This window comes from Chanodichthys erythropterus, chromosome 13, assembly GCF_024489055.1.
Source record: "Chanodichthys erythropterus isolate Z2021 chromosome 13, ASM2448905v1, whole genome shotgun sequence".
In the NCBI taxonomy this organism is placed as follows: Eukaryota; Metazoa; Chordata; class Actinopteri; order Cypriniformes; family Xenocyprididae; genus Chanodichthys; species Chanodichthys erythropterus.
Window position 1 is genome coordinate 40,296,239 of NC_090233.1, and position 26,241 is coordinate 40,322,479.

General features: G+C 37.7%; 1 protein-coding gene across 9 annotated transcripts in view; it reads right to left on the reverse strand.

Annotated features, from left to right (window-relative positions):
- Nucleotides 1-26,241, reverse strand: part of wdfy3 (WD repeat and FYVE domain containing 3) — an 88,921-nt gene that overhangs the window by 55,672 nt on the left and 7,008 nt on the right. For 3 of the 9 annotated variants that reach the window (XM_067408165.1, XM_067408168.1, XM_067408162.1), the window contains exons 1-8: nt 24,307-24,436; nt 18,818-19,028; nt 15,954-16,077; nt 13,645-13,754; nt 6,186-6,347; nt 5,886-6,078; nt 1,766-1,952; nt 1,267-1,433 (exon numbers count right to left, since the gene is read on the reverse strand). In XM_067408165.1, coding sequence (XP_067264266.1) covers nt 1,267-1,433; nt 1,766-1,952; nt 5,886-6,078; nt 6,186-6,347; nt 13,645-13,754; nt 15,954-16,077; nt 18,818-19,028; nt 24,307-24,389 — 1,237 coding nt within the window. In that variant the 5' untranslated portion in view covers nt 24,390-24,436. Of the gene's footprint in view, nt 1-1,266; nt 1,434-1,765; nt 1,953-5,885; nt 6,079-6,185; nt 6,348-13,644; nt 13,755-15,953; nt 16,078-18,817; nt 19,029-20,755; nt 20,997-24,306; nt 24,438-26,241 lie in introns of those variants that run through there. The other 6 variants (XM_067408166.1, XM_067408161.1, XM_067408167.1 and 3 more) reach the window with 3 other exon arrangements.

Below are 26,241 nucleotides of genomic sequence, written 5' to 3' on the forward strand. Positions count from 1 at the left end.
CTAATGTTTTAATTCTCCCTCAGAAACCGCAGGCCCTTCTTCTCCCTGTGTGACTAAACGAGTAATCTAACTGATGAAGGGAGGCAGAAACAGATGAGGACGTTAACATGAAAATGCAGAGAGGAAGAATACTGCTAATCTCTCACTCAGTGGTTCAGACAGCCATTCATTAACAGCTTGGTTAATTCATACTGCAAGTTCTTAAAGGGTTAGTTCACCCAAAAATAAAAATTCTGTCATTAATTACTCACCCTCATGTCGTTCCAAACCCATAACCCATCTTCGAAATGCAAATTAAGATCTTTTGACGAAATCTGAAAGCTTTCTGTCCCTCCATAGACAGTCTAAGCAATTGCAACTTTGTCGCTTCAAAAAGTTCATAAAGAGATCGGAAAACTCGGATTTTGTGTCCAAATTTTTTGAAGAGACTTGATTGCTTCCGGAAGCTCAAACGTGCTTAACCAATGAGGTTCGGTCTTGTACAGCATGTTTGTGCTTCCGGAAGAGGTTTGTTCTTATGTGTCATTCAGGCTCTTTTGAGTTTCTGTTTATGTTCGCTGATCAATGTTTATATGAGAGTAAAAGCCTAAATTAAATATGTTCATCATAAAAAGTGATCAAGACTCTTCAGAAAATTTGGACTAAACCCAGTCAATTAATATGGATTAGTTTTACGATCTCTTTATGAACTTTTTGAAGCGCCAAAGTTGCAATTGCGTAGACTGTCTATGGAGGGACAGAAAGCCCTCCGATTTCATCAAAAGATCTTCGTTTACGTTACAAAGATGAACGAAAGTCTTACAGGTTTGGAATGACACAAGGCTGAGTAATTAATGACAGAATTTTCATTTTTGGGTTAACTAACCCTTTAAAAAGATTTGAGCATCATGCCCATAATTTTTTTTATTAAAATAAAATAACATTTCTTTTGACAATTGCAGTACTAAAAAGTGCATTATAGATGAAATTGTCATTTGAAATTCTTTGTTGGTTAGAATAAAATTCCTGAATTATACAAGCAAGAAAAGAATCCCAGCTGATGCAAAAATTTTAATGATTGCAAATATACAAGCACACTAAATCTCTAAAGTATTTTACTAATGCAGGCCACTTAAGCCTCAACATTGCAAACTTGCCATCTGAATCCTGTAAAGACCTCAATTTCACAATGTTTCCTGGCTGAAGTTCAACATACCCCGAAATTTCACATCACCAACTTTCACATAAGTTAAGAGTCAAGTGTATGTCATTTTACGGAGGGCTGACCTTTCCCAGAAGGCTGTGGAACCACAAAACCTGGAAGCAGGAAGGGTGCTCCGGTGGTGAGACCAGCTGGCTTCAGCTCACTGACACCATATGTGGTCAGAGCAGTCACCAGGTTCACCAGGTCCTTTAGAGCATCTTTGGATTCATCCTCTTTGGCCTGCTCCAACCTATGAGGTACATCAAGTGTATGAGAGAATATCTCTACTTAATCATATCATATCAAATAAATGAAGCCTTGGTGATCATAAAAAACTTTTCAAAAACAAAAAAAATCTTAACCCCAAATTTTTGAACAGTTTTGTTTTGACAACAAAATATTGATATATTTGTTAAGGAGGCATGCAATAAAAGGGATAATGCACAGTCATCTGATCATTACTGCACAATAACCCTGTCCAGGTTTATCTTTAGACAATGACCACACATTATCTTTCATAATACCTCATAATATAAAACCCTGAAGATTTAAATGTGCAATAAATTATTAAAAATCAGTCACCTGATCATAAGATCTATGAGGAAGGTGTAGCCCTGACACATGCGGAAGTCATCCAGCAGTATTTGAGAGACATCACTCGAGTCCTTCAAGAAACAGGAGAGCCCAGCAAACATCTCCACAATCTCCAGAGGAGAGAGGTCATCTGACTGCTGCATGTTCTGGATGCACGTCGACAAGCACTCTTTCTCTGCAAGAACAAAAAGTGTCACGTTGCCTGCGAAAATCTGAGCACTTTTTTATATAAATACCTAAAAATAACACATCTACATTCACATACTTTAAAGTAGGGCTGTGAGATTAATACTAATTGATTTTTAGATTCCAATGATTAGGAAAACAAGATAATCAAGGTAAAACCATAATTGTGCTGCTGCCACATTTAGCAGTGCGCTTTCATTCCTTCCTAAGCCAAACTTAACATCCAAATCAGCCAAATAAGTGAGTGTTGTAAAATGCAGTCTACTGTAGCTAAACTGTCTGAAACACGTCATTAAAACACATCAATCCGTGAAAGAGACCCTGTTCCCCAGGTGGCTTTCTCTGTGTGAGCTCTGAGACGGAGTGGAACACACATAAGCAAAGTATACTGTGGGCTTCAGATATGCGTCTAAAGAGTCAAATAGCCTACACACAAAAATGCCATTATTATCCTGGTATTATGCTATTATTATCCAACGTATTATCCTCATAAACACAGTTGGTTATGTCTTAAGTAAATGTACTATAAACAGTAAAGAAAACAGTATAGCAGCGTATTGGATTCCCGCATTCGGTCTTAAAGCGACAGCAGCCCAATATTACTCCTTAAGTCTGTCATTAATGTTAATCGAACAACAAAAGGCAAAGATAAAATCACTCACTGCTCTTGAATTAATAACTTCAATTAATAGCTATAATAAGATTAATCAGTATTTAAATGTATACAGTGAAGACTATGCAGTCTTATTTTACAGTTGATTACTTTACTCAATTTCTGTTGTAGGCAGTTACTTATCTGAATACTACTGTTAGTAGGCCTACATCTTCCTGAAAAACTACTGAAAAATTCTTCTATATTCAATTTGTATTTTTGGCTCTGTTTGCTCCTGATATTAAAGGTGCTCTAAGGGATCCTGGGTGGAGTAACTTCCTGTTGACGTTCGAAGTGTTGTCAAACAAAACAGAGGCTAGCTAGACCCTCCCTCCTCCTCCCCCTCCCCTCCGTGCTTCCTGAAACAGTCATGAACGCGCATTTAAAATCATTCTTGTCGGTTATTGGCTGGAGCGTGTTTATTATGTTTCGTGGTCCAGGCTGCACCAGGTAGTTTTTGTTGCCGTTTTTGGAGCTTGTGGCGACTACAGAGACCGCGTTTTTTTACAGTGTGTTCAGGGGACAGGCAGCTAGCGGATAGTGAGGAGATGTTTGCTGTATGTGACAAAAAATGTTTTGGCCTAAAAATGCGTGACATCGCTTAGAGCACCTTTAAGAAGCATTTTGTTGATTGGATCACAAATGGACGATGCTAAATACAGGTGTAATCGGGGTCTAAAATGTTTTGAGCTCCACTTTTGACGACTTCCAGAGGTAGTCGAAAACACATTTGACTGGATTGCATTCATAATTTAGACACTCATGTGGTCGAATGAGTTTGAACAACAGACTGTAAAAAAAGATGCACCTTTATCTCTTCCACTGTAAAAACGTGAAGCCAGCCAATGCCCCAAGATGGCGCTGACATTTTGCGCTAATTAGTAGTGAGCATGAAGTGGAGCTGCATTATAAAAGTCCCACCCACAGAAGCAATCGCAAGCACACGCCCCTGAACTTTTTAAGTAGCCTGACGGCTCCAGTTTTGATATCTGCTGAATGTAGTACAACTGAAGCTTGTTAAAATAAGGTAAATAACCACAGTCATACCCCAAAAAAAGCCTGTTGGTGCCTCTATGACTACTTCACTCAAAGAAGCTGTCAATCACAGCTGTCAATCATCGCACCAAACCCCCGTTTTATAGCATTAAATAACTAAAAACAAACTTATTTAAAAAATGAACAGTTGAACTTGCATCAGCATGATAAAAACTGCCTAAAAAGGCAGAAACCATATTTGGAAAAAAAATTATTAGAAGTATAATTTGATTGTTTAGTTTGGCTCAGATTCCATTTTGTTTACATAGAGAGGGTGGGGTTTATGACCTATACTGCAAACAGCCATCTGGGGGTGACTGAAATGTGTTGGCTTCACTTTTCAGGACGTTTAAAATTGAACATTGGTCTGGGGAGTTTTCCTACTGCACAAGAGGCGTGATCAGCGAGCATTAGTCATGCAATTGGATAGCCCAATCAGATCAACGATCCGAGTGACGTACTTTGCAGAGCAATGCGAAAACTCCAGACAGGTTTACCGTGTGTCTCAATCAGCTCCCTAGTTCAGTAGTCAGGGCACTGATCAGGGAATCAGCCACATTCACTTGCATGATATACTGATTTACGACCTAGGGAACTAGGGAGCTGATTGAGACGCAGGTTTAGTTTGTATTGGTTTGTAGCATTGATCCGTGGTTTGCAGAAGCAGCAATGGCATCGAGTGATTTTTGCAGGTTGTGCAAAAAAAAACATGAAAGTGAGTGGCATTTACACCCACTCGAGCAATTTGTTTGCTAACTAAAGAAGTCATTCAGCATCGTCAAGACTATGATACTGTTCTGGTTCAGTGTAAATGAACGCGGAATATAGCCGCCCAAAACTACGTAATTGTCATGACAACCAAAAAGAATTCCTGTCAGCTCAGGCGGCGCGAGATTCAAGAAGCAGGGAGACGAAACATATAGAGCAAATAATAAAAATATTGTCTACCATCAAGGGGCATTGAAGTAAAAGAGTCCTGTACTCACATCGTAAAGCAAACCACCAAAACAACAGCAGAGAATCATTGTGTGTCATTAATCGCTGTTTGTAATCTTCCTATGAAGAGACTGTCGAATCAACGCTCTGCTACATTTCTCTCAGATAAGGTAAATGCTTAACACAATCGGCATCACTGTGATTGTGCACTGTTATTTTTGAGTGACGGTCGTGCGAGAGATGGGTAGATCAGAAAGAGTTTGAAAGCTGCTTGCTGTCTCTTCTCTGTCGTCATTGTGTTGTACCCGCCAATAGCGAGCAAGGTGGATAAGCCAGTCTGTGATTGGTTCCCGCAAAAGTGTAACAGCGCAGCAGAAACGAATGCACGGGTTTCCAGACTGAGTTGCCGAATGAAATCAAATCGCCGGCAGATCAGGCTGGATTTACCCAGACTAGAAGTGTGCGGCACTCACGATTTGAACAACCACAAAAGAACACCAACTCTCCGCCTTCTGACTTAAACATTATGGGAAGCACGCTAGCCAGACGGAATTTAAACTTTGTCGGCTGAAGACCCAAGTTTGGTTTGAAGACAAAAAAACAACCCAAGCACAATGGTCTCTCACAGTTCCTGATTTCTAATGAAGACTCACAGCGTTCGGCCGGTCTTGCAGCTGTCAGAGCAGAAACGAAAGCTGCTGCTCTCCATATGTTTTCCGTCATCTCCATTAGTGTTCATATGTAAATTGCGTGAGCTTATTTCGTTCGTTAGATCGAAAGATCTGAAAAAGCCTATGCATTGTTCTTATTGTATTACTGACTGTTTACTTGTCTTCTGTAACTGTTTTGAGGACCTTTTACTTGGCTACATTAGTTAGTATTAGTGTTAAAGTAGCCTATGGATAATTGTGTATCATGAAATAAGACTTGAAATATATCGCTTACCAGTAATCGTGATTTCAATATTGACCAAAATAATTGTGATTAGGATTTTTGCCATAATCGAGCAGCCCTACTTTAAAGGTGACTTAAACCATGGGCAGAAATCTGAGTGCTTCTCCATTAATTGCAAAGCAATTGCAGACAAGAGTGTCTGCAACCACCAGACATTGACCTCTAAAAACACTAACAGTAAAAGCACAATAGTAACAGTTAAATGGTTATGTAAGGTTAAAATGTTACTAGGGTTCATAAGATGCAAGCAGCAAAACATTCTCAGTATTATGCATCCATGCACAGCAACAGCAGAGAACCACAGTGAAAGCAGTAGGAAGTCAAATCATCATCATTTCAACTAACCGTGGATGTACTTGACGACATTGACGCTGAGGCCGTGTCGGGAGATGGTGGTGAGCACCTCTCCTGCGCTCTTCCTCCAGGGTAGGTTGTGGGGGGGACACCAGGAGGTGATGGCACTGAAGAGCAGCTGTAGATCATCCTTCTGGGCCAGCTCCTCTGCCGGAGACACGAAACTGCACAGCTTCACTAAGATCTGAGCAGAGCAAACCCACAACCAGGAGAGAAAGTCAGAGTTGGTGTCAATGTGTGTCTTTTATTGGTATTTTGTGGAGACAATGCTGTTCCTAAAGACGGACAGACCTGGACAAAGACTTTCTGTAGAAGAGCTCTGCGGTCTGCCAGAGGAAGCTCAGTCTGGGTGGCGGCAGGAACCTCGGGCATGTGGGGCAGGTCAAAAAACAAATATAGGCATTTGACCAGCGTCGAGGGCACCGACATGGTGGTCATACAGTCCACAGTTTTCTGCAGAAGCAGATAAGGGGAGGGATTCAAATTCAGATGATGAGCAGATTGTGTTTCTATTTCCCCATTCAAGCACTGACTAACCTAGTGAAAAAAAACATACTAAAAATGTTGTCGAAATACATTAAATACTCCAAATAAAGTTGAATTATTATTTTATATAAGTCTTAAGTGATGTGTCATTAAATATGTAAATAAATTTGAGGCATACTTTAGTATGAAATAAACGTATTTAAAATTTTGAATTTAAAAATTTATATATTTTTTTATTTTACTAAGGTAAAGCAAATAACTGGCAAACTGTTTACTATTTCACAATTTTGGTAACGGATAGATTTGGGGGGAGGGGGGGTCACTCTAATGTCTATGTGTTTTGATGCAATTCTTTCACTCGTACCATGTTTAAAAAAATCATCATCATCTGAAAACTCAATGAATGGCCAAATAAGGATTACAACAGAGCCTGTAAATCAAAGTCTGAGGTCTAAGCTTGAACTTCCTGCTTTGTACATGAATAACCCATTTTGCATTACTACAGATGATTATACTCTACTGTTCAGAGACTGGGGTCGGTAAGATTTTTTAATGTTCTTGAAAGAAGTCTCTTTAAATATTTTAATATATTTTAAAATATAATCTATTTCTGTGAAGGTAAAGCTAAAAATGCAGTCTTTACTCCAGTCTTCAGTGTCACATGATCCTTCAGAAATAATTTTAAAATGCAGATTTGGTTCACAAGTAACATTTCTTATTATTATCAATATTGTAAACAGTTGTGCTGCTTAATATTTTTTATGGAAATGGTGATACATTTTTTTTTTTGGATCATTTTACGAATAAAGAGTTCAAAAGAAAAAGTGGTTTTTTTTTGTTTTTTGTTTTTTTGCATCTCACTACACAGTTTTGGGTCTCAGGTGAAACCCTGATAAGCATATATGGTAGACCAGTGATATCATCACTCTGCTCTAAAGGGGCTCAGGTGGACGTGACTGAAACTAAATGCTGCAGGTGGGTCAGAGCTTCACTTTTCCCTGCCATGTCACCTGCAGCAGTCTCGCCTCTGACACTAATCAGAGCAGGATCCTGCTACCGGTGCCAATGAAACACTGATGCGAGAGAATAAAATCCCATCAGCCGCTTTTAAAGCAAGTCAGGAAGTTATAGGACTCAGCTCAATCTAGCCAATGATTCCTTCTCTCTCTCTCTCTCTCTCACACACACATGCACAGCCCAAGCACTTTTTCATTGCAGATCCAGTCTGAACCAGTATGCACAGGCTACCATACAAAAACTGGTCTCCTCACAATGGATCCAAAATTATTAACGCTCCAAAGTTCTCAAGAAACATTTCTCATTTTTGTCTGTGTTTAAAACAGTTGAGGTTAATATTTGTTTGTGGAAATAATCATACTTTTTTTTTTTTCAGTATCAAAATTCAAAAGAACAACATATATTTGAAACTTTTTTCATATGTTTGTCACTTTTGATCAATTTAATGCAGGGATGGACAACTCCGGTCCTGGAGGGCCAGTGTCCTGCAGAGTTTATCTCCATCCCTGATAAAAACTCACTTGCCTATAACTTTCTACTAATCCTAAAGACCTTGATTAGCTGGTTCAGGTGTGTTTGATTAGGGTTGGAGCTAAACTCTGCTGGACACTGGCCCTCCAGGACCGGAGTTGTCCATCCCTGATTTAATGTATCCTTTCTGAATAAAAGTATTAATTAATTTACAATTTATTAAATTTGATCCCAAACTTTTGAACAACAGGGTAGTTAGTTATTTCTATAGTTATCTTTTTTGGTGTGAATGGGTCTTAAGACAAGGCAAAAGAATCCCAGCAGTGCCAAACCTTAATGGAGTCTCTTTCACATCCACTGCTTTCATAAGAATGAGACAGCAAAACAGAAGGGATTAATCACTTCTGTGTTTTCATTCCAGGAAACATACTACGTGAACAAAAATAAATCAAACTATTCCCTCCGTCAAAACAAACCACCTTCTCTTTAGTAAAATTAATTGCCTTTTAAATTCAAATAAGAGTTTTTGGACATAAAATGAGGGCAGGTTACACTAATAAAGCCTCCTAGGCAAAGGTCCATATGTGAAAGAAACTGAACCAGCTGGACTCCATAAAGCCCCTGTTATGGCAGGCAGTCAAAGCTTGGAATAGCTCTCTCTGTGGTAGTTTACCTCAACACTGAAGCTACGCTAGCAGACAGGGTCAAGTGTACATGACACCTACAGCCACTAAACGATGACGTCAGACAGAAAAACACCAATAGAAGAGGGAAAGAGAAGGAGGATTTCTCACAGGCCGTCAATGCAAGAGGGGGGGAAAGATGAGACAAGAGAGACGGCATCCATGAGGGTGAAATGAGGGATTGGGAATTTAGAGCATAAAGAGCGTCCTTAGAGGGAGAAAAGAAAAGACCTTTGTTGTTTCCGAGGGGCGGAGGGTGTTGCCAAGAGCACCAGTTTTTGTCTGCAACTCTCAGCTTGGAATACAAACATATTTCACCCCTCATGTTTCAACATGTTTCACCTCTCAAAACCAGAGACTACTGTCTGGAAAGATAATTGTGCATGTCTAATTAATTCAAGCTCATCCTCTGTTTTATGACAAGCCCTAAATTGTGCCATACCACTTGGATAAGCATTTTGAGAAGACTGCATTTATGTGGTGGAAATCTGTTTTATGTATTCACCGAGCAGCATGGAGATATCAACATTAACAAAGTCTAAGAAAGTCTTTTCATTATGTATTCCGAGTAAAGCAGAAAGAGGGGGTAAAAAAAGCACAAATAGACAGTGTGTGTAAGAGAAAGGGCTATAGGAAATCTACATTTCTGCATTCCATATTTTTGCGCAGAAGCTCTTTTTGAAGCGTGAATATATTTTAAAATGTAATTTATTCCTGTGATGCATCATTACAGTCTTCAGTGTCACATGATCCTTCAGAAATCATTCTAATATACTGATTTGGTGCTTAGAGGGATAGTTCACCCAAAAATGAAAATTATACCATGATTTTCTCACCTTCAAGCCATCCTAGGTGTATATGACCATTTTCTATCAGACAAACACAATCGGATATATCTTTAAAAAGATCCTGGCTCTATAATGGCAGTGAATGGGAGGTCCAATCTTGAAGCAAAAAAAAGTGCATCCATCGATCTTTAATGTACTCCACATGGCCCCAGGGGGCCTTCTTAATAAAGGCCTTCTGAAGCAAAGCAATGGTTTTTTGTAAAAAATATATAAATCGCTATTTAAAACTTTATTAACTATAATAGCTAGCTTCTGGCAGATGGCCATACGCATCGATTTGCGGCGGAAGAGTAACCCCTGATCCGACGCATGACGTAATGACGAATGTGGAAGCGCAGAGGATAGAGCAAAACAAAACACCGGTCAGGAATTAGAAGTCTAAAACAAGAAATTTTAAAGAGAAATGTTGGAGGATTTCAATATAAGAGAAGAGGAGCTTGAGTTTGTTGCCCAGCTCTATCTGTTTAAACCGTGAGAGCCGTCTAAGCTTACGCTACTCCTACATCCTGCGTCATACATAACGTCACGGGTTACTCTTGTGGTGTAAGTCAACTTGCACAGTATGCCTACGGTCCTCTGCCAGAAGCTAGTTATTTTATTTTATTTTATAAATATGGATATTTTTCTTACAAAAAACCATCTCCCCGCTTCAGAAGGCCTTTATTAACCCCCGTAGCCATGTGGATATCTTTTATCTCAAAATCGGGCCCCCCATTCACTGCCATTATATAGATTGGAAGAGCCAAGATATTTTTAAATATATCTCTGATTGTATTCATCTGAAAGAAGAAAGTCAGCCAATTAATGAGATCCTATTAAAACAGAAAAACAAACTGCTTGCACTGCAGAAAAATAACCTTTAAAAAAAAACAAAAAAAAACATAAATGGCTAATTATAGCATATGCACTACAGTTCAAAGTTTTAGGTCAATAAGACTTTTTTTCTTTTGAAGTTAATACTTTTATTCAGCAAGCATGCATAAAATACAAATATATTTCGGTTTCAAATAAACACTGTTCTTTTGAACTTTATATTCAAAGACTCCTGAAAAAAATGTTTCATGGCCTTCACAAAAATGTTAAACAGCACAACACTGATGATAATAATAAGAAATATCCCATGTGAATATCATGACCATCGCTGTACCATGGTACTGCCACAGTGCTTTTCATAAAGAATCTAACTGGAAGGGCTTCCATTCTTGTGGGGACACTAGTAACAACATTCCCATTCAGTCGATACAACACATGATTATGGGACATCCACAGACAGCCCTTGATGTAATGATATTCTGCCAATGATGTAACCATGCCCTTGTAACAGAGTAAGCACACATAGTCGGAAACCATTTACTACAACATGGCATGGATATACTGTAGCCTCCACAATGCACTGCAAAAGATACAGACCATTTTTAAGCATTGGCAGACTAAGTTTTCCCAGTATGTTCTTCACCGTTGGCTCTAGTCGGACGCCGTCTGTGGGTTTTGGGGGGCCGATTCAGCATGTAAAATCGGTGTTGGGCGAGAAAGAACTTTGATTGGCTGTTCAGTTTAGTGAATGAGTCGAAGCGTGAGAATAATAGCAAAACAGTGAAAAAACACGTCAAGGCAGTACAGACAGAAGGCTGCTCTAATTTTACATGATGTAGCTGAGTGTTCCTGGGCGAATGTTTAATATCAACGTGAGCAGAGTGGAATATAGAAAGTGATCAGCATGAATGATATTCAAAACGGTAAGCATGCACTGCTTTGTTTATGGTTTGTATATCTACAGCCTGCAGTGCTGGTCTCCCTTTCTGAATTACGAATATAGACGAATATATATGAAAGAAATAGACAGTGGTCTCCTTACACGCAGGTACAGAACGTGTGTGCTGGCTGTCAGCTGTAGCTATCTCGGTGTGTTCACGTGCAGTTTTTTTTCCCCGGCGCAGGCGACACAAAGCGTCAACACAGTCGGCTTTTATCAGTGCTAGTTCTTTGGTGTTGGTTTGGTGTGTCCCTACCCTTAGGTAACTGATATCAAAAGCTAGAAATACTTCTGAAGAGCTTTTGATGAAAGCGAGATCAGTCCTTCCTCATCTAATAAATGACATGACAGGAAGATTGTCTGTTTGATCAATACATGTTGACCTCTCATTACAGAAGAAGTGCTTCAGTGCGAGAAAAACAACTAGTAATTGGAGATCATTTATGTAAAGTGTAACTGACCACAACTTTTCACAAAGTTCCCTTCAAACAGGCCTCCATAAAGTGACCCATGGCTTTGTAGTCATGGGCTCAAGCTGTGCACAGATTGAGCCCATGGCTTGCCATGGCAAGCCATCTTTCACTATCGAGTGAGTATTCCTCTTCTCTCCTGCTCTAGATCAAGTCCAACATTGACTAAAAACATACTTAAGGAAAATGTCACAATACTACTTCCAGCCTCCACATAATTCTCCAGTCTCTCAGTCTAGGAGAAGACAGTGTCCATCCCTGATAACAGAGGCCTGTATAACTTGAGATAAGGGGTCTTGTTCAGCTGTGAAACTACCATGCACATGCTTAACAAATTACACTAGCTTTTTCTTGATTTAACCAATAGAGCTTGATCAGTGTGCTGGGTGCTGAAAGGCCAACCTAGGATGCCTGATTCCCAAAAACACAATGCCGTTTTTTGAGTTCATACACTAGGTACCACCATGGGACAAGGGCGGGTCTTTATCCAAAACAAAAATTTGGTAGCTGAATACGTTGAAGGGTGTGGCACACCAAAACGATGCCTAGTTTTTGTGGTGTGTTCCACACCGTTGTCACTAGTCGGACCCCCGTTGGCTGCTTTGCGGCCGATTGATCATGTTGAATCGGAGGAGGCGGAGATCACTCTGACGAACTGTTCTGCTTGGAATACACTACATGACTTTTCAACTCTGAATGGATTTCAAAAGCTGGGCATCATACACTACATGACTGAGGATCAAACAGTACCAGACTTTTAAGTCAAAGCAAGCAAACGTCAAGGAGGCACATGCAGAAGGCTTTTTTAATGTTTGTATATATTAGTGGTCTTAGCTCTTCCAGTTGTCTTTTTGAATGTGAAAACAGACTACTGCAACCTGATGGGATGGAGAGTTATTTCCTCTCACTTAGGCACAGAATGTACTTACTACTTTTTGTGGTGTAGTCTTTGTGATGTATTCAAGTGCAACTTTTTAACCCAGATGCAGGCGACACAACAATTGGCTTTCATTGCCGCTACAGTTCTCTTTGATGTGGATTTGGCGTATCTTAACAGTGCAATGCAAGCTAAATGAACTTGGCAAACTTCACAAGCGATTTACTGAAGGTACTGACAGAGAGGGAACAGTAAATATCAAATCTGAATACAAATTTCATGCACCTTGATATCATGATTTAGATAACACATCAGTTAGTCTTCTTACAAGCATTCTGCTTAAATTAGAAAAATGTGCTAACCTGAGCTTCACAAGTGACCTAAACACTAATGTCTAGCTTAACATCTTTATCTTCACAGATTGGCTTGATTAAAACTGTAGGTCTAATGCACCTGTTACCCAGGTGAGATTATATTTCATGATGTATTTTATCAAAAGAATTTACATAAAGTTCTAAGAAATATTTTGTTTTGTTTTCTAGAATGACTTGATATGTGGGCAAATGTATATTGGGATCTAAGCGATGTGGGTGGGTAAGCCATGTAATGCCAGAAAATAATGGCTTAATAAAAACAAAACAAATGCTGTTCATTTGAACTCTTAATACATCAAAATCATCCTGAAAAAATGTATCACAGTTTCCACAAAAATATTAAGCAGCACAACTGTTTTCAACATTGATAATAATAAGTGTTTCTTGAGCAGCAAATCAGCATATTAGAATGAGTTATGAAGGATCATGTGACACTAAAGATTGAAGTAATGATGCTGAAAATTCAGCTTTGTCATCACAGGAATAATTAACATTAACAAAATATAATCAAATAGAAATCAAAGTTAATTTAAACTGTAATAATATTTTACAATATTACTGTTTACTGTATTTTGATCAAATAAATGTAGCCATGGTGAACATTACAGACTTGTTTCAGAAACATAAAAAAAAAAAAGAAATCTTACCAACCCCAAACTTTTGAACGGTAGTGTAAATGTGTTTGTATATATTCTAATATGCTGATCAAATGTGTTTCGTGTTTCATGCATCTTGTGATTGTTTCAACTGATGCACATTAAACATACAGACCTGTCCCGAGGAGGCCAGCAGGTTGATGGTGTTCAGAAGCATCCAGCCACGGCTCGCCTCCTCGCTCTGATTTACCTCCAGAAACTGCACAATGGCTCTGCTGGCCGCCTCTGTGGGAGGAGCACACACACACAAACAGAATCACTGACGCGTTTAACAGTCTGTGCATGTGGATCAAATCCATTTTCACACGTCAGCTTGTGTGTGACTGGCCTCATCTGGGGAAGGACGCTGAGTCAATTAGAGGTGATGACATGCAGGCGGTTTCGTTTCTCATTCATCCATTGCTTCCTCATTTTGAGAGGGCAAAACTGTGACACCCCAGTGAATTCACAAAGGACAAGACTTACTCAGAAGAATATTATTTTCTGCTCCAACAAAAATGTAATTATATCATTTTAAAATCCACTGTCATTAAAAATACTATAAATTTAACATAAGAATAAATACATTAAAAAATATTTTACGCTATGATTTTTATTGCATCAGTATTGTGACTACAGTTTGAAAAAAGCAAGCGTTAAACACAATACATTTAATAGATGGTTTAAAACTACTAAAATGTTTAAGTAATTACTTGTTGTTTCATGACATGCTCATACTAGGGTTTGTGAATCCAAACAGCATATGCTGCCATGGTGGATTACATCACCAAAAATAAACATTACTGTACATCATGTGCCAACACACAGTGTGTGGACAGCAGAGTAATTCTGGGACCAAGCCCAGATTTAGTCAGAAAAACAGTCTTCCTCTGTCATAAACACAGCTATTAAAGCAAGAACGCACAGGTTTAAAGCAGGTATAAACTAATTGATGCACCAAAATTAAGTTATTATTACAGCCACCATACTGGGAAAATATGAAATATTCGATATTGTTGTTGAGTATTGCGATAACAATATTTCTTGCGATATAACATTTCCCTGAAGAAATGCTATTAGCTTTTTTTTTTTTTTTATTCTTACTTGAAATTGTATTCAATACAGATACTGAATACAATACAGAAACTAAATGATCAAATATCAATCTAAAACACTGCATCGTCTCCACATTAATTAAATATACAATGATTCATAATAAAGCTACAAAAGTTATTCAGTCAAGAGCAGTGAGTGAATTTCTCTTTATATTTTGCTGTTTGACAGACAGCAGCAGGTTTACTATAGTAGGATACTGTTCCTTTAAGACCTAATGCATAGCCAAAGATCCTACCGAAATGCATCTTATTTGTTTCCCAACTGATAATGTTCACTTAAGACATAACTAACTGTGTTTACATGAATACTCACCAAGACAGACATTTTGACATAACAGTGAGTGTATTTGACCGTTTGAGTACAATAAGGCACGAAAGAGAACTGACGGAACTGCACGCTGTCAGAGAGGCGGCTCCCGCGACAGCGCAAGACCGGAATGGTTAATAACTCTTTTTAACGTCACTTAAGTAACAGTCGCATGCCCAGTCTATTCACTGCTATATGCGTTGACCTAAAACTATGACTTTTTGCAACGTTTTGTAGTAGCCTAATAAAATCATTCATATTTCGTTTGCCATTGCGATATGTACATTTGCAATATTTTGATCATTTAGATATATCGTGCAACCCTAATTCAAATTTTATATTTTCAACAACAAATTGGAGTAGTAACATAATTCGGAAACACTATGCAAAAAGGTTTCATTCGTTAACTACATTAGATCATATGAACTAACAATAAACAATAGTTCTTCAGCATTTATTAATCTTAATGTTAATCTCAGCATTTACTAATACATTTTTAAGTTAAAACAAAGTTATGTCGGTTAACATTAGTTAAAGCACTGTGAACTTTGGCTATAATAACGTAATGAAATTTGGATTCGATGTTTCTGTAAAAAACTCAATTTTGGTGCATCACTAGTATAAACATATAGAGTTCTTCAGAATCAACAACACTTATGTCTATGCAGTGTCTACACAAATATTTATTTGATAGAGGATAAAACTTTCTAATCACTTTTTAAATTAAAAATAAAATATTTTATATTTAAAATTAATTACAATTTGAATTACAATTTGCAACCAATTTAACATACACAATACGCCGATTTCTGAAATGTGTGGTTGAATTTTATTTAATGTTGACTTTAATCTTTAAAAAAATATATATTTCTGTAATGACTTAATTTACCAAACCAACACACTTTTTCTGACCTTTCTGTCCATTTATCGTACAATTAAATAGATTGGACCAGGTCTGTATAATAAATACTTGTTAACAGAATAGAATACCCAGGGCATGCAAGTAGGTTAAAGTTGAAGTACCTGTTGATTTATTGGATGCTCTCCGTCTGATCTCAGTCACCATCAGCCTGGACACTTGCGTTGTGAACTGTAGCAGGTCTGAAAACTTCTCATTCATGGTGCTTGGTGGAGCGTTCCCAAACACCTGTCACACACACAAACACCATTTACAGAGCTTAAACAACCTCCTTTTCATGCAGTCCTTTTTATCCCTCTACAAAGATGGGGACCTGTTGAGTTAAATCTGAGATTTAATCAGCAAATCGCTCCCTTGATGTCTGACGAGCCGTATGCTCAGTTATTCAGCTTTCATAGCTGCAAAGACATTCACAGGAGCTCTGAAAACTGCCCTTCAGCATTCGGCTCACAGACCGAGTGTCCAATCAAATTAGTTTAAATCACAAAGAATCATAAGAAGACTGCCAAGCTCAAATATATCCTGTCAGTGCTCTCTCCGTTTGAAGAAATCAAAATCTAGATAGACATACTGCGTTGTTAATTCTAATATGCATCATTTCAGATGGGTCTATAACACTGCATGAAGTATGACAGCTTTGTAAATAGAGAGCATGTTTCAACCCACTTCTACAAGTGCTCTCCAAATGCAGACAGGCTGCAGCAGGTCAGCGCTCTTTCGTGCACAATGATGCTGAGGTCATCTGCGGCGTTTCTGTATAATCAGTGCTGGATGATTAGCACCATCATGCCCTTCTCCAGCCTGTGAGAGTCACTTGATGTCATAACGACTACTTAGCCTTTGTAAATGAAGTACTAGTCACTGCTGGTTCCCTTCTTCTCATGGTTTAAGTTTAACATCAAAATAAAGTGTGAATAATTTGGTTTAATGGTTTAATATTTTAAAGTGTAATTTATTCCTGTGATCCCTTTTCAACATCATTACTCCAGTCTTCAGCGTCACATGATCCTTCAGAAATCATTCTGATTTGCTGCTTAAAAGGGTTAATTCACCCCAAAAATGAATAGTATCCCATTATTTACTTAACCTCAAGCCATCCTAGGTGTATATGACTATCTTCTTTCAGACAAACACAATCGGAGATATATTCAAAAATGTCCTTGCTCTCCAAAGATTTATAATGTGAGTGAACAGGGGCGTGTTTTGAAGCCCAAAATAAATGCATCCATCATAAATATAATCCATATGGCTCCAGGGGGTTAATAAAGGCCTTCTGAAATGAAGCGATGGGTTTTTGTAAGAACAATATCCATAGTTATTTTACTTAAAAAGTTTTAAATAACTTGTGGCAGATGGCCACACGCATCATTTTGCTGCGGAAGAGTGAACTCTGACCTGACGCATGCGCAATGATGAACACAGATATAGCAAAACAAAACACCGGTCACGAATTAGAAGTCTAAAATGAGAAATTTTAAAAAGAAATGTCGGAGGATTTCAATATAAGAGAAGAGGAGCTTCAGTACAATACTCCTACACCCTTCACATATGACAAGAAGGGTTACTCATTTGGCGCAAGTCAACTTGCGCAGTATGCGTACGGTCGTCTGGCTATTTTAGATTATAAGGTTTTAAATATGGACATTTTTCTTACAAAAACCCATTGCCTCGCTTCAGAAGTCCTTTTTTAACCCCATGGAGCCATATTATATTTATGATGGATGGATGCATTTATTTTTGGCTTAAAACATGACCCCCATTCACTCACATTATAAATCTTTGGAGAGCAAGGATATTTTTGAATATATCTCAGATTGTGTTTGTCTGAAAGACATATACATATATAGTATGGCTTGAGGGTGGGTAAATCATGGGATAATTTTCATTTTTGGGTGAACTATCCCTTTAAGAAATGTTTCTTATTATTATCAAAGTTAAAAACAGTTGTGCAGCTTAATATTTTTGTGCTTATTTTTTTTCAGAATTCTCTGATGAACAAAGTTCAAAAGAGCAGCATTTTAATATATTTTATATTATATTAATATAATTTTTATGTAACAATATAAACGTTTTTACTATCACCTTTGATCAATTTAAAAGGTGCTAAAGAGGATCTTTTCGTCGACTGAGAAACCAAAGACTGTTACTGAGTTTTTGAAATGAGCGCATGTGTAAGAACAATCCCCCTCCTTCAAAGGAACGCCTCCCAAAACTCGTAAACACGAGTATTGGAACAAGAGTGTTTGCCACCGGCATTCGCTGTGTCGTGTTAGTGGATTCATTATGTCGGACTCACCGCAGGTAACTCATAATCTGCAGTTGTTACTCCTGTCTCCTGACAAAAACATTGCATGCGGCGCCTGTGAAGTGTGGAAAGTTACTGGAGTGCGCAGCAGCCGCACTCGTCTCTCACAAGGAACGTCACGGCAGTGATTGACAAACCAGAGGGCCAATCGCGTAAACGATCGCGTAAACGATCGCGTAAACGATTGGCTGATGTTTTTAAGACCCTACCTCGTGCACAGATGATGTATATTAATATTATTCCTTTCAGTGCACCTAATAAATAGTCTTTTATCAGTTAGTAAAGACAGTTTCAAGTAATATTGCAAAAATGTATAAAACAAAACATCCTCTTTAGCACCTTTAATGCTTCCTTGTTGAATAAAAGTATAAAAAAAAATTCTTACTGAGCCCAAACTTGCAAACAGTAGTGTACATTTTTTTGTGCCAATTTTTGATATTTCAAATTTTTAAAACGTCACCACGGGTTACATTTAGCATTAGCAGCACAATACAATCGTGTCTATTACACGTGTCATCTCTTGTAATAGGCTGAGAGGCTGTATCTTTGAGAATCCCTCTACATTCTGTCTGCCTCTTTTAAATAAATCGCATTATCCTGATTTATATTAGATGATGATGCTGTCTCTTTAAGTAAACAGCCATCTCTCTCTCTCTCTCTCACCCGGTTGAAAACAGGCAGCATCATGTAGAGCTTCTCCTCCTGCTCCTTTTGTGTCATGTGGCGTGGCGGGTGGCAGAGCTCGGAGAAGAGGCGGCGCAGGTGCATGAGTCCCAGCGCGTTGTCCTGAGGGCTGCACTCCTCTTGCCGTGGCCTCCCCATGATCCTCTTCACCATATTCATCTTTAGAGGCTTCTTGAGGCCGAAGCCAGCCCTGAGAGAGCAGACACAAAGATAAAAGAGGTTTTGTGAAATGGAGGAAATGAAAAGGGGAGGGTGGAGAGGGGGAAAAATAACAAGATGTCAGGGAAATTGATCGTTGACTGTGAAAGTCCACTTCTAATGTGACGTGATATGCTAGCTTCAAATTGCAGATCAAATTCAGCCTGTTTATTTTTTGCAGTGAACTGCTTCTGTCTGAGTTCCTCTACTGAAGATTCTGCTGCAGGTACAGAAATACTGCAGGACATGCAAACAAAATTGGATCCAAGATAATATTCGGGTTCATTTCAAGGTCACAGTGATAAAGGCAAACCTAACCCTCTGGTGCGCTTCAGTCATTTTTCCCCAAAATTTTTTACTTTATCAGAATGGTACGAAACTTGGTAAAGGCTTTGACACTTGCTATGTGAACACAAACACACACACACACAAAAAAAACATAATGGACATGATTCGAAAAGGATAAATGGTCCTGAAAAAAAAAAAAAAGTCACTTATAGTCCTCACAGTCAAAAATTACCACATTGGAAGTGAATGGGAAAAAAATTCCATCTAGTAGAAACGTTTGGTACTGCGCCGAAGAAAAAAAATCTTACTAAAAACTCATTTTTTGAGATATCAACCTCAAATTTGGAACACTACTTGTTTAGATTTATGGTTTTGGTTTTCTCACAGTTTTAGTGTAAATCATATTTTGGAAAATATATATTTCATATAAAAATTGACAAAATTTCAGCTCTATAACTATAATTAAAGTTCACTTTAAAACAAAAAAAAATTAATCTGTAATCAATAATCTGCCAAGTCACCACCTTAAAAAGAGACCAAATATAAGTCTTTGCTCCAAAGCATTCAAGATTTATGAAATTTCATTTTCTATGCTCAAAACATGGTTAAAAGGTAATACATGGATTATAACTACTGCATTTTATAATTTAATACTATGAAATAAATAAAAAAATACAAAATATTAAATAAAAACCATTACTGAACTTCATCCATCTTTAAGCATGATGTTGACTAGTCGCTGATCATGCGATTTTGACACTAATAACATGCTGCCTTGCAGAAGACAACAGGCAGAAGACCTTCAGACTTAATGTGCTGTATCTTTTCTGATCAGTTTGAAATAAATAAATCCCATAGATTTACATTAGGTTATAATACTTATACTATCCTATAGAGGGGCCACAGCATAAGAATCTCTTTAAGTCCACTATTATGCTCTGTTTCCTGCAGTTAAAATGGCAAATTAATGCATACTCCAAGAAGGGTTTCGGCGTTGAGTCTGTATTTGCTGCGCTGCTGACGCTCAATTAAAGTAAAAGCACACTTTTGATGGACAAAATAAATATAATTTCACACAAAAAGTGTTCAAAATACACAGAATGTGCACGTCTAGTGTGTTTTAACAAGAATTTGAGTATGTCAGAAAAGAAAATTAGGAATAAAAAAATATTTATAGAAGACCCATTTAAACTTGTTTTTGTTTTTTACCAATTTAAACTTGTTTTTAATTATTCAGTTTGGGTTAAAGTATGGTGTATTATAAAAAAAAAAACTAAAGTAATGATATATAAACATTATTTTAGTTATTACACAGAAAGGTAATTAGGCTCTAGCACTACACAAATCAAACCTAAGTTTGCTGTCTTTTTTTGCCGAGTTTGCAGTCTTGTAAACGTGCATATGGCAGATGATGTAAAACACAAAGCTTACCTCATTCGTGTGCAGCAATGGATGACACAAGGCTTTTATTTGTTTATTTTTATTTATAATTTTTTTTACATTTATATGTTAACAAACTTTCAAGACTATCAAGTTTATAAATGACCAACTTATAAAAATAAATATATAGTTGCCTTCATAAAGAAATGCTCACTTTATATGTAGCTTCGAGCAGCTGCCGTACAAATGCTTCTAACGTGAATACTCATGCGTATCTGCAGCTGCAGTGACGATGTAGTTACGTTCAAACGCTGCTCACGCGCCGCTCAAGCTAGCAGTGTGAAATGGGTGTAATTCACACATGCAATTAGTATTAATTCACACTTGAGGTTCAGGCTTCAAGCCAATATCAAAGGTTGTTCACAAACTTTAGCTTCTAGTTGCAAATTGTTGCATGTTGCAAAGCATTCTCATCTCTTGTGTTTTTAAAGACGTCATCAGCGATTAGTCAACGTCGACTCGACTTTAACCCTCTGGAGTCTGAGGCTGATTTGGGGCCTGGAGAAGTTTTGACATGCCCTGACATTTGTGCTTTTTTCAGTTGTTCATAAACATATTAATGACAAAGGTGTCATTACACTGTATTCAGCACAAACTAGGCTACCATAATATGTGAGGAACATGTATGCACATGTTTGTGTTTTTGAAGGAATAACATTTATGCGTGGTTATTGAAAAAACAAAAAAAATAAGTCACTCAAATAAGGCCAAAAATATATATTAAATCTGTGTTTACAAGACTTCTGGGTATTGAGGGTTGTAGGCTAGAGTTTTTGCTTCAAAATTATGTAAAAATTATAATGCCCACTTGTTCATATAAAACAATATATTGGTTTAGTTTTTGTAAGACACTTTTTGTCAAGAAACAGTATGCGTGGAGGCGTGAATCATCATGAATAATGGGTGATTTACACCTGAGAAGACAAAAGAATCGCATAAAGAACCTCTAATGGTGCTGCATATTAATGAGGCCTTTCAGTCAGGTAGGCTGTGAAAAAAAACACTGTAATCATGTCTCAGCTCAATTTAAAATAATGGTATTCTATTATATTCTTTCAAATATAATGTATTTCTGTGATGCAAACAGTCTGAAGTTTAAATATAATATATATATATATATGTGTGTGTGTAAATAAAAAATACACACTATCGAGTTTATGGTTATTGAATGGCTTTCCTGAGGTAAATGTTACATTTTTTTGTGATATATTTGTTTGCAAATTTTATTAACTTCTTTCTGCGGTTAAAACTCCGATTAAGTGATTACATTATTAGAGTAAGTACTTTCAGTACTTACTTTTTGTAAGTACAGTAAGTACCTTTTGATGTTCATTCATGTTTATTTCGCGCTGTAATAGCAGAGAGGAATAGGTTCACATGCCGCTTGAACTGAGGTGTTACAGCGATCTGCCACTCCACGTAAAACAGCGTTACAACCATAAGTATTGTTTGAATCCCGTAGTAAAATTGACAGAATTTAAAAGCTGAAACTTAGTTTATATCAAAAGTAACCTGATCTGTCTTATCTGTTGGTGCGTTGTCTGTGTCCTTTTTGCTCTGTGATGCATCTTTCACTGTGTGAGAAAATGGATGTGTGGCATGAGTACAGAGAGTTTGAATGAGAGTTGGTGGCCCTGCATGACAGTATTCTGTAATTATGCTAAACGTTATGTTTGTTATGTTTATACTATGTTAATCTCCCACATTTAACGGGTTCGACTTCGTTTGCACTATGTACTCCAAAGCGCTGACTTCTTTTATTGGATTGGATCCGGGAGGGCTGCATTACAGTATTGCGCTACAGCGCCCCACTGGTTACACCGCGTTATTACAGGCCCTTCAAATAGGTCATATGAGATCAAGAGACTATTCAACAACAAAAATGTCGACTAAATGTCGATAATGTCGACTAATCGTTTCAGCCCTAGTTCACAGTGCATTAAATAATGTTAACAAATGAAACCTTTTTGTTTGTGCTTAATAAGATTAAGAGAAAACTGTTATTCATTTTTATGGTAACACTTTACAATAAGTGCAACCACAATCACACTCTCTCAATATTCAAAGTGCAAATAAGACCAAATTTTTCTTTGATAGAGAGCTAAGAGATGGTTACAACTACACTGCCCAGCCTAAAACAGCTTTCATATTGAGAGATATTTGTATTCATCAGGGAGTCGCTTTCAAAATGCGGGTATTGACATTGGGCGTACTCTGTGAATAGAGAGCGGCGGTGACCGTTATCCAACTGAATTAAGTTAAATGTTTTTTATTTAAATAAAAAGCAAAACGACAGCGGAGGCGTAATGTAAACGTAGCGGTGGCATATTCTTTCCTAATCATCCTAACACTCTGTCATGGCAACATCACGAGACTACTTTTCACCTCGACGAGAAATCTCGTCACATTTTAGTCTTGCGAGATCTCGTGACACGAGATCTCGTCACACCCCTAATGGATATAGCAAACCGGTACTTAATAGTAATACATGGCTTAATTTTTGGTGCATTTAAGGTATATTTAATACTGTCAACTGATTCCAGTGAATTCTTGCTGCCTGACTAAATACAGTTCTTTTCTAAGTATAACCTTTGACTCCTTTTCAGGCGTCTTTTAGATTTTTGCATGGGAAACATGTTCGCTACACTGAATAACCAATGAGCACTTTACAACAGGGTGAGAAGCCCCTAATTCTTCAAAGTAAAAGTTCACACTAACCTAGTTTAATACCTCAATACATCAAAAATACGTGCAAATCTATTTTTGTTTTAATAACCATAGGATTATACATAACCTGCACTCCATACCTTTATCAGGACCACAAAATTTCATCAAGATATACTCTAAACCACATCAATAGTATCAAATTCGCAAATAATTTCTAAAGCTGTAAGAAATGCATTTATATACAATTTGGGTTGTCTTAAGGGGAAAAATAAAGAGAAGAGGAAAACACAATCTAAATAAGAAAATAGCTGCATACTTTACATTTGACTTGAAAGGGCTTGAGTTCTAGACAAAATGTGGCAAAATGTGAAAGCATGTGGCTGAATGTGCCAGGAAGTTAAGCATACATACATTTTTTACCACTTTTTTTTTTTTTTTTTTTTTTTGCCACAAATAGGTCATGGCAGGAGGCCCCCTTGGACTACTGGTATACTTCATAAAAACTGTACCATTGTATTGATTTCTTTCTAATTCAGTTATTAAATTTTATTTCCTCTGAACAAGCATTGCTTTATGTGGAAACAGTGTTGACAAATAGATGTCTTCCTATGCCTTGCCGTGCTCTGCACAGTAAGGCCATGAATCGGATCCAACTGGGTAACGGTTACAAATTTGGGGAAAACAATGAAACCACACAAGACCTTTACATCATCTGCTGAAGCTGGCGAACACATGGATAAAATAGGACACGCATCTGACAGACATTTGCTTGAGCCAGTGCAGTGCTATTATAAAAAAAATGAATATTTCAGCAATGCCCTCAGCAAAAAGCCCAACATCTGTGAACTGAAGCAGATTCTTAGACGGGAACATACCGCAGACAGCAACAGCCAGTGAGAAAGTCAGCAACACTTGAAGGCGGGAAACATGAGAAGATCAAGAGCAACAGTGACTGCATCCATCTAACTAAAAATATCTGCACTGTATCCAGGTTCCTAAATTTTTGGATATTATTCCAAGTAACAAATGGTTATTATTCTAAAGTGTCTGCTCTGACCACAAGACTTAATGGTCTTGTTATTTAGTTAAATGGCTTTAATGATCCTAAACTGTCAATTCGTCCAAGCAGACCAGACTTGTTTTAAATTATAAAGTTGCTAAAATGCCACACATGTGCAACTGAAACAAAAATTGCTTAGCACTTCTCTCATGTGGCCAACAGTCAATTGTGGTTTTGCAACCCAATCATTCTTAATTTCAGGAACAGAACCAACTGCAAGTGAAACACCTCAAGTACTATAATTTCTGCTGAGTAAGAAAGTACAACAGTGTTTATAGATCAAGAGCAGCTCCTTTTCCTAGTCATTAAACATTCAGAGCTTATTTACTAGTTTCTCAGATGTCAGTCACCATTAGGACTGTTATAAGAGCAAGAATGCTGAGCTCAAGGCACCATTAATTATTTCTTACTCCAAATAAACACAAATCAGCTAAACATAACGGTAATGCTCTAAGAATTGACATATAATTGCTTTGGACTCCTACTGGTAAAGACAACATTAACATCAGGTGACGGGATTGTTAACGTATACCAGTCGTTCTTTACCATTCCAGACCTTTCTTATCTATGGCAGTTGTTTGTGTTTAGACAGTGGCTGAAACAAAGTGTAACTTGAATTATAATTATGTTAACAGGTGTTTCTTGAATTATAATTGTGTTAGGTGGCTTTCCTGTAGCTCAGTGGTTAGAGCATGGCACTAGCAATGCCAAGCTCATGGGTTCAATCCCAGGGATTGCACATACTCAGATACAAATGTGTAATATAATGCAATGTAAGTCGCTTTGGATAAAAGCGTCTGCCAAATGCATAAATGTAAATGTTTCAAAAATGTAAGAAAAAAAAAAATTATTTCACCTTAGTCTATGTGTCCTTCAACATTGAATATCCCTGCCTTGGGACATACAGAGGCAGATTTGATGTAAATCGGTGGGGAGTAAGGTTGCTGGGACATGAAATCTTTAGTAAAATGTGGCTAAGCCTTTTACGCTTTAAGTCTTTCATGGCATTTCTTAGAGGACTGCCAGCTCCAATGACTGTCTGAGAAAGCAAAAGTAAGCTCCAAAGGACTGTTCGGAGAGAAGAAAAAAAAAAAAGGCACCGCTTCAGCCCCCTCAAAGCCTTTGAAAGACTCTTGGGAATATTGAGTGACGTAAACACAAAAACCCCACATCTCTGCCACTGTTATGGGTGATAGAAATGCAGAAGTGAGAGGGAACATTTCCCACTGACTAGAGGCTACAAGTCAACAACAGGCAACAGAGTTAGCGGTCTCAATACGAAACAGCCCACCGGATTCCAGAACACATAAGCCTCAGAGTTACTAGGGATGCTAATGATTAATCAACCATCAATTAATTGTCAATAATAATTTAATCAATTAAACGTATCGATGGTCGATTAAGAAAGGCTCATGTGCAAAACATGTGCATCAGACGAAAGAGGAAAAAGCGAGCTCGCCATAGTTGCGTATTCTAAATGTATTAAAGGTGCTCTAGAATTAAAAATTGAATTTATCTTGGCATAGTTGAATGACATACAGTGAGTCTCAAACACCATTGTTTCCTCCTTCTTATATAAATCTCATTTGTTTAAAAGACCTCTGAAGAACAGGCGAATCTCAACATAACACCGACTGTTACGTAACAGTCGGGATCATTAATATGTACGCCCTCAATATTTGCATATGCCAGCTCATGTTCAAGGCATTAGACAAGGGCAGGACATCTGGATCTGTGCACAGCTGAATCA